This window comes from Ursus americanus, chromosome 33, assembly GCF_024610735.1.
Source record: "Ursus americanus isolate L20-20 chromosome 33, mUrsAme1.1.p, whole genome shotgun sequence".
Lineage (NCBI taxonomy): Eukaryota > Metazoa > Chordata > Mammalia > Carnivora > Ursidae > Ursus > Ursus americanus.
The window spans coordinates 22,127,162-22,136,518 of NC_142159.1; the positions used below are offsets into that span (position 1 = coordinate 22,127,162).

Below are 9,357 nucleotides of genomic sequence, written 5' to 3' on the forward strand. Positions count from 1 at the left end.
TGTTGCCTTATTCAGCAGGGAGTCCTATGGGGGTCACTGCCCTGTACTCTTTGGGCCCCCCCCTTCCCATGCCTCCTGCATCCAGGCATCCCGGGCCAAACTCCCCTGCTTTTAGGCTTCCAGGCCTCAGCTGATGCAGTCCCTTTTGCCCAGAATGCCTTTTATGATCCTAGCTCTGCAGAAGGAACAGATCTATTCTTATCCCCATTTGATGGATGAGACAACCGAGACCCAAAGCCTCCTACCCGGCAGCATGTGGCCATGAATGCCAGCCCTGAGATGTGAGTAATGAGTGGCTTTCAAGCCTGTGCTCTCTCCCTGCGCTCCTGGCCTTGAACTTCACTCTCCCAACCTTTCTGCTGTTCTCAGCCAACATTTCTTCGAGGGAGGGGAACCACAAGTGGTATGGGCTTTGTGTTATTTCTCATTTCAACTCAGTGTGGGCTGGAGGTTGTGGATAGCCAATGACATCAGTTAAGGTTTTTTAAATGAGGTTTAGGAGTGAGTTCCTTTCTAATTAAACTGTGAGCCGTCTTTGCCTAGTGAGGAATCAATGTAGTGAACTTTGATAAGGGCCTCATTAGACACCAGGTACAGTTCTGTTCACTCGTATAGTCCTTGCAACAAATCTATGAAGAACTTTTATCCTTCATTTTAACAGAAGGGGAAACTGAGGCATAGGGAGGTGATGTAACTTGCTCAAGATCATGCAGTTAGCAAGTGACGGAGCCAGGGTTCAAGCCCACACAGTCTGGCTCAGCACCCAGATCCCTAACCACTACACTACCCAGCCACTCCTAAGTCAGTGAATCAGGCTTGCTGGTGGGAGGGAGAATTGCCCTCCTAATGGCATCACTCAGTTCAACATTTGGTGCCACTGCCTGTTGGCAACCTCTCCCCTCTGCTCAGGCGATGAAGGCAGACCTCTCCCAGAGCAGCCACTCCCCACATCCAGCCAGCACTCCAGAATTCTTCCTGGTGAGTCTGGCTTGTCTCTACGTAGGGCTCAGGTGGTAGAGTCTATATGTAGGATACACCTGTTTCTTGGACCTTTTCCCCAAGCAAAAGCCTAGGAAAGAGGACCCCAGGTAGAACTGCAAGGGAGCCAAATGTGTCTGCTGGAGAATGGGCATGGGTAGCCTGGTGTACCCCACGGAGCCACATCTCATTGAGCTCCCCACGTGTTCCGTGTTTGTGGGAAGCATGGCACACATGCACTGTCTACAGATGCCCTTGAGACCCCGCCCTCCCTAACCTGTGACCCTAGCTCCTTCAAACGTTCCCCAACATAGCTATAACCATGGCCTTAACCTTCCTGACTTCCCCATTATCAACGTCGTCCAATGAAGCTGCCAGACTATGTCTCTCCATAGATGTTCGTCGCTATAATCTTCCCAGAAGGATGGGTGAAAAAAGAGCTCAGGAGGCCTGACCCAAGGCCTCAGAGCTGGAGAGAATTTCAGTAGAGGGTGGATGAGCTTTGCTGGGTGCCAAGTGTGGAGGTTACGGAAGCCAGGACAGCAGTGGGGCTAAATGCTTTCTTTCATGGCACCGACTCTGCACCTGTGATATTCTCAAGGAATGCTGAGCCCTTCTCCATCCCTCTTATGGCAGCTTTGACCCTTCTAAGAATCTGTGGCAAGAAAAAAGAATGTATTTCTCCTCTTGCAGAGCCAGATCTAAACAAAATCACAAACTTGGCCGTCTTTGCTCATGTGGTAGCTCTCAGCCTTCCATCCCAGCCTCGGGAGGACTTTTCATGCACTCCCTTAGCTTTAACAATGAGTCCTGTTTCACTAGGTGACCCATTTCTCCCATCGGGTCAGGAGCCAGCCCCGTGCACCTGCCTGGATGTTCTGGAATATTTCTACAATCAAACTCCACACCTGCCCTGGGTCACTGGCTCCCATTCTCACATGGCTAGTCTCCTGCCTCTGCCTGCTTCTTTCCAGGGGCACTGCGCTTTTCTGCCCAGTGACTTTCTCTGGCAGCCAAAGTCCACTGGGCTCCACTCGGGGCAGGCAGGAAGTGCTGGGAAATTGACATCAACCAGGAGTCACACTCAACCAACATCTGGCAGTGGGTGGCACTTAAAGATTCCAGCACCCATGATTCAGGGGGCACGCATCTTACACCTGTTTTCAGAGTTCTCTGAAGGGAAGGGGGACTGAGCTCTGCTTGGCCCTGGTGGTCACTGACTTCCTTCTTTCCCTGATCACTTCCTCATTCTCCTGCCGATGTTTCTTGGGATTGTGTCCAAAGTAAACTACTTACGCTTAGATCCTTCTCTCAGGTTCAAGAGAACCTAAACTAAGACACTCCCAAATGATTAAAGCTTCTCCTGGGGCTCCACCTTCAATGATTAGAGCCCTTGGAATCTTCCTTGACTCCGTTCTCTGGCTGGACCACCCAGGCGGGCACGGTGTCCACTCCACCTTGTTCCTAGCCTCTCCTACACACAATCCTTTGCTTCCATTCCTAGTTTATGCCCTCACCACTCATGCTGACGTCTGCTCACCAGCTTTCTAACTGGCCTCTCCACTCCAGGCTCCCTCATCTGCTTTTTCCTGCATCAGGGGAGAGACCTGAACCTTCATGTTTTGGCTGGAGGGTGACTCCTCCTCCCCGTGAAGACCCCAGGGAGGGCAAGGAACGGTGGTGGGCACTCAGGTATGTACCTTGGAGGGGTGGGTGGGTAGGAGAGGGACTGAAGGCAAACTCATTGATTCAATCATTCAGAAAATTTTTTTCTAAAGTCAGGGTGTGTCATCTCTGGCTTGGTGCTGGAATAGCACAAGAGTGGAGTCCTGCAGCTGACAAGTGCACTGCCTCATACTTGGCTTGTGTCTCTGGCTTCCCAGAAAATGCAGCAATGTCTGCATCGCCTGCACCAGCAATAGCTGACGTGGTTCTCATAGTTGCCATCTGACCCCCCTCTCCACCTCCAGGTACCAGCAATCCCCATCCCCCAACAGGCAGGGTCAACTGGCAAGGAGAGATTGCCAAGGCAGTTGGTGAGTGGATGGAATCTCAGGTTTCCCCAAGTACTACCTGAAGGAGCTGGGTAATACAGCCCAGAAGGGAAGGGGAGTTCATGGCCTTGGGGCAGGGCTGGGGTGAGGGTGGGCTTGGCATTTGGACCAGTGAGAGACAGGAGTTAGAAAGGAGTCCACAGACAGTGTGTCTGTTATGGATTGAATTCTGTCTACCCAAAAAATATGTTGAAGTCCTAAACCCCGAGAGCCTCAGCATGTGACCTTATCGGGAAATAGGCTCATTGTAGATGGCATGAGTTAAGATGAGGTCAGACTGGAGTAAGGTGGGCTCCTAATCCAGTATGACTGGTGTCCTATACAAAGAGGAGAGAGAAACACAGAGAGGGAAGACAGGAATGTGACGACAGAGGCTGAGATTGAGGTGCTGTATCTACAAGGCAAGGAGGCCAACGAGTGCTGGCAGGTGCCAGAAGCCAGAGGAGGCAAGGAAGTCTCCCCCCTTACAGGGCTCAGAGGGAGCGTGGCCTCGCTGACACCTCGATTCCAGACTTCTGGAACTGTGAGATAATATCCTTCTGTTGCTTTAAGCCCCTCACTTTGTGGCTCTTTTTTAGAGCCGCCCTAGGGATCGAACACAGTACCCTCACCCTACTCTTTCCTCACAGACTACTGCAAGCTCTCTGGGGGTGTCCAGCATGACCCACCAACCACTAAGGTGTTTTTGCAAAGCTGTGGCCAGCTCGGGAGCATATCACCTTCTGTTTGCTCTTCCTTTTCCCTTACCCTGTGGGGGGCAGCTTCTGAAGGGATCCCAATACCCCTATCTCCTTGTATCCATGCCTTTGGGATGCCACTTCCAAGACAAGGTTACAAAGAGTTTACATAATCTCTCTCTCGACCAGAGGAAGTCAGTTACATTTCTCTGGAGAGGCCCACGTGGTGAGGAACTGACACCTCCAGCCAACGGTCATCAAGTTGCTGAGGTCTGTCAGTAGACACAGGAATGAACTTGAAAGCAGATCCTCTAGCCAAGCCTTGAGCTGCCTGAAGCCCCAGCCAACATTTAATTGTGGCATCCACGAGCCCTGAGCAAGGGGCGCCCAGCTATGTAGAGCCAGATTCCTGACCCATGGAAACTATTCCGTAAAGGATGCGTGTTGTTTCAAGTTGCTAAGGTTTGGGGTCATTTGTTACACAGCCATAGTTAAATAATACATTGTCTCATTTCTCTTTTCCCCCTCGCTCTTGCTTCCCCTGAACTGAACCCCTCTATAAAGCTTTAGCAACTGAACTTTTGCCTTGGGCCTTGTTTCCTAGGAAACCTGCCGCCAACTTCCAGGGCCAGGGACTTCCATGTTGTACCAAAGAAACAGAACATTATTTTCAAAGTCGGAAACAGCCATCCCTAAATGTGCGTCGGGGTCTTACTGATTTCTCCCAACTGGGACTTCTGCGTTAGACCATTTGTGTCTGAGAGAATCACACCACGGACACGATGGGTATCTCACATCAGTTTTGTGTTACACTTGTGTTACATTGCTGGGACCTCGCGGCTCCCGAAGCCACCCCCAGCATCCCCATGGAGGATCCTAAAACGGAAACTCTGAGATGGAAACAAGAGACGCCGCAGTTCTGGATTCTACCACCCATCTGCGATGCTCATTCCAACATATGACTAAGACAACTTCTTTCCAGTGATCAGGAAATAAAGGCTTTTGACTTTTTGGCTAGTGGGAGAGATGGGGGTGGGGGGTGGATCTGGTTTTCTGTGCCTTTTGCTTTTCTTCTGTCTCACTCCTCCAGGCTGGCTTCTAAACACTGCATTAAAGATCGACTCCTCCACACGCCGCCCCCTCCCCCCCTCCAGGTTGAGCAGGGACATGGATAGGAAAGGAAACTTTACACCAAGCCATTTTCTGTTTCAGGCACAAATCAAAGGCTTTGCTAGGATTGGGGTAATAAGTGTATTTGAGGTTCGTGTTCCTACTAAGCCTTGTCAGGGTGGGAGGTGATGTTGGGTCGATGTGAAGTCCTCTGGGCAGCAAAACTCAATATTCTTTTTCTTGCCGCTTCCCTTCCACAAACAAACACAAAACAAAACAAAAGAAAAAAAACCCGAAACCCAACCCAAACAAAACAAAACCCTCTGGCTCATAGAAGAAACTCAGTTGACACCAACACCCCGCTCAGGTTTCAGTCTGGAAGAGAAACAGTGACGTGAATAAAAGAAGCTGGGGAAAGTCCAAAATTCTCTTTCTGGACCCTTGAACAGCATTTCTGCTTCTCCTGGGACCACCGACAGACTTCAGAAGTGGCTCAGGACAGAGGGGCAGCACAGACCCTCCGGGGCTGAGCCACGGCCAAGGCCACCTGCCACGATGCCCTCCGGAAGTCGCCGCCCACATTAAAGGCCTGTCTGAAAGGGCATCTCCGGGAGACAGGCTGCGTGACGCACACAGCAAGGAGCATCGGGTCCCCCAGTGTGGCTGCTCACTGAATCCTCTTTGCTAATAATAACCCTGCCAACTGAGCGATTAAGCTGTGAGCACATTCCAGGGACTCGTCAGGATACAAGGGGTTTTGCCCCCAGAACTCCAATTCAGGGTTGCACCCACTTTGGATTTCAAGTTGAGTTCGGCGGACCCAGATAAGGTTACTGGCGGGGGCTCCTCTCTCCTCCTGTCTTAGAATAAAATCACCCCGGATGCCTCTCGTGACCTCTGGCCACGTACCACCCAAACTTCCTGCCCTCCCGCTCTCCACCTGACCAGCCAGGGAGTGGGCGCAGCCAGGGAGAGGTTTGGTGAGGGCAGAGCTGGGCATTCCCCATGCATTTCCTGAGTCCCGTGGGTACATCGAAACACTTCAGGTGTGTCAACAGGTCATGGGGCTTGGATGACCCTTTCCTTGAGGCAGTCCACACACACACACACACACACACACACACACACACACACACACTTGCCAAGCACCAAAACTACAGCCCCCAGGAAAGGGGAAGGTGAAGGAGCTGCTCAGAGGCCACCCGCAAGAGTAGGGGCAGGGGTGTGTTCGATCAGGAACTGCACGGAAAGGGCTCGTAAGGGACTGTCACGCTAAGTGGCAGCAGCAGCATCTGTGGGATGGTTAGGAATATGGGCATCAGTGTCAGACCTGGGGTTCAAGTCCTGGCTCTGCTGCTTAGGAGCCCAGCGACCTTGGGCAAACGATATAACCTCTGTCTCAGTTCTGCCCCTCTGTGAATGGGAGTGAAACCACCCACCTCGTGGGGGAGGTGATGACAGTTAGGTAATGCACACAGAGCTCTCGGTAGAGCATCTGGCACATTACAGCTGGTCAATAAAGGCAACCACGAGTACCATCCTGCAACTAGATAACATTTCACAACACGTTCACCCATCAGTCGCTCACCTGACAACCTGGAGAGGTGGGTAGAGCAGGTTTTTGCAAATGATGAAGTGTGTAACTTGGTTTGTTTGGGGCTGCAATGCAGGTCTCTTGATCCTTTGAATGCAATGGTTGCCCCCTAGTACATGCTGCGTCAAATAGCTGGCTAATGTGGAGTGCGATGCTTAGCGTACGGGGGCCACGCGTTAAATGTGGACAGCCTTGCTGCCTGTTATTTCTTCCTGGGGGCCAGGAAAATGGAGGCCTCAGTGGCTCATCACTCCCCTGGCCTCACAGAAGTTACCTGGAAGGCGTTAAGGGAAACTGTGTGCCACAGTCTCTTACCCCCAACTCCATCAGCCAACTCTCCAAGGGAGCTTTCCCGGGAGGGTTGGGGGCATTAGAAGCTTCAAATTCAGAGTCTGAGTTTCTACAAACAACAAGGTGACAGAATGAAAATGTTGGCATCTCTAAGTACTCACCTCCCTCTACACCTCTAAGTACTTACCTCCCTCTACACCGCAGAAGGGAAGGAGGAGGAGCTTGGCAGAGGGATGGTTGTGTTCCCAAAACTTTCCTTGGTGTTTATGTCTGGGAGCTGAATTCTTGGGACATTCATCACATTTGGTTCCCGACTGACTTAATGCTCTAAAAAATAACTCTCTCTTCACCTGACTGCTGAGAGTGACTGCCAGGAGGGAGGGCAGCCCGGTTGGAGGGAGAGGTCTGCCCTCACGGGTGATGAGTCAGGTGTGAGGCCAGCTTGAGCATCTGGACTAATTTGTCCTGAGCCGCGGGCTGCCTGCCACTTCCTCCCCACCCGCCCTTATTTGGAGCCCCTGACAGCTGAGCTGAAAACCAACTGGGGGAGCTGGGCGCCGGCCAACCGTCACCCTCTGCCTCCCTGCATGGGTCCGGTTGCTGGGGAGAAAGAAGCCCCAGGCATCGCTGTAAGATAACCAAGGACTCTTTTTTGCTCTTCTCACACCTTTGAAGTGGGGACCTCTTGAGGCAAATCAACAAGAATGTGGCTCTTGCAGCTGAGGGTCCGGGGCTGTTGGGACTGCTCAAGGTGGGGGGGGGGCGGTGGCAGGCTCTGCTGGACTGATAGCTTTAAAAGGCCATCTTCTGCTGGTCCTCATTCAGCTGCTTTATCGCTGCAAGTGACAGAATGGGGAGGGTTCCGTCTCTCTTGCGCTCTTGGAGAGCCGGGGGGCTATAAAAAGAGGAGACGCAGGGCAGCTGGGAGACAGAGGCGGACAGAGGCTGAGAGAGGGAAACAAGAGGACAGAGAGGCAACAAGCCCCAGGTCACTCCTTGAGCGACGCCAGCATGGACTCCCCCACCATCACCGCAAGTTTCCTCCTCTTCCTGGCATTTCAACTCCTGGGGCAAATGGGAGCTAACCCTGCGTATGGCTCTGTGTCCAACGCAGACCTGATGGATTTCAAGGTAGGGCCAGGACAGGGGCCACAGTGTGGGACCAGGGGGCTTTGTGACACTGTGCCAGTGAGTGAGACCTCTCCCTTTCCCTGTGTGTTCCTTTTGTAAAGAATTTGCTGGACCACTTGGAGGACAAGATGCCTTTAGAAGATGAGGTCGTGCCGCCACAAGTACTAAGTGAGCAGAATGAGGAAGCTGGGGCGGCTCTCAGCCCCCTCCCTGAGGTGCCTCCCTGGACGGGGGAGGTCAACCCAGCCCAGAGAGATGGGGGTGCCCTTGGGCGGGGCCCCTGGGATGCCTCCGATAGATCTGCCCTCCTGAAAAGCAAGCTGAGGGCACTGCTTGCTGCCCCTCGGAGCCTGCGGAGGTCCAGCTGCTTCGGAGGCAGGATGGACAGGATTGGAGCCCAGAGTGGACTGGGCTGCAACAGCTTCCGGGTAAGAGGAGCTGGGAATGGATACGGGATGGGGAGGAAGGAAGCTGTGGTTTCACTGAGACTCAAACCTTGTCAAAGAACACCACCAGGGCATGCCTCCTGAAGTAAAGAGACCAGAGTAGGAGTTTACTCCCTTTGAAATGTTTGCCTTAACTTGGGCAAGTGACGTCATCCTTAGCTACAGGCTGGCAAGGAAATGCTAAGGAAAAAGAAAACCTCACTGCCACAAGCATTGGGAACTTAAAATGTTCATGGGGCCAAGTCCCCTTCATTGTGCTGATTAGGAATTCATGTTGCTCCCCAGAACTGTCAGATCCCAAAGGATTAAATGATAATGACCAGGATTGGGGTGCCTGGGTGGCTCAGTCAGTGGAGTGTCCGACTCTTGGTTTCAGCTCAGGTCATGATCTCATAGGTCGTGGAATCGAGCCCCATGTTGAGTTCCACACTCAGTGGGGAGTTTGCTTGAGATTCTCTCCCTGTGTCCCTTCCCCCCACTCACCTGTGCATGTGCATACCTGCTCGATCTCGCTCAAGATAAATCAATCAATAAATCTTAAAAAAGAAGGAAGGAAGGAAGGAAGGAAGGAAAGAAAGAAAGAAAGAAAGAAAGAAAGAAAGAAAGAAAGAAGAAAAGAAAATGACCACGGTTGACTTGTGACTTCTAAGGAGCAAATTGTGCCCCAGTTCATGAAATGCCTAGTGTTGTCAGGCCAGAGTGGGGGCTGGTGGGAGGTGAGCACAGTCCTGTGAAATTGACTTTTCCAATAGGGCCAGGTCACCAAGACAAATTTGTCTCTGTTCTCTTTGTAGTACCGAAGATAATGGCCAGGGAGGAAAAGGCGGGCCAGGCCCTGGGCAGATTTCAAGAGACCCTCATCCCTTGGGGTCTCTCACTCAACTTTGTCCCATCTCATTGCTATCAAGTTGAGCCGTGAAGAGCACCGTATTCAAGCTGCAGCCTCTTGTCAACGTTCCTCACATTTTATGCTGAATGTAGATAAAGTGGTTTAACTGTGGCTTCCCTACCTCTCCCATCCCATGCATTAAATTTTAGGATAGACACCTGTTACTGAAAGCGGTTTGAAACTGAAT

The 9,357-nt window shown here is 51.9% G+C and overlaps 1 protein-coding gene across 1 annotated transcript; it reads left to right on the forward strand.

Annotated features, from left to right (window-relative positions):
* The first annotated feature begins 7,634 nt into the window (after positions 1-7,634).
* Positions 7,635-9,357, forward strand: NPPA (natriuretic peptide A). Its single transcript, XM_045776881.2, has 3 exons — positions 7,635-7,835; positions 7,937-8,263; positions 9,076-9,357. The coding sequence occupies exons 1-3, from the start codon at positions 7,716-7,718 to the stop codon at positions 9,085-9,087; spliced, it is 459 nt and encodes a 152-aa protein (XP_045632837.1). The 5' UTR covers positions 7,635-7,715; the 3' UTR covers positions 9,088-9,357.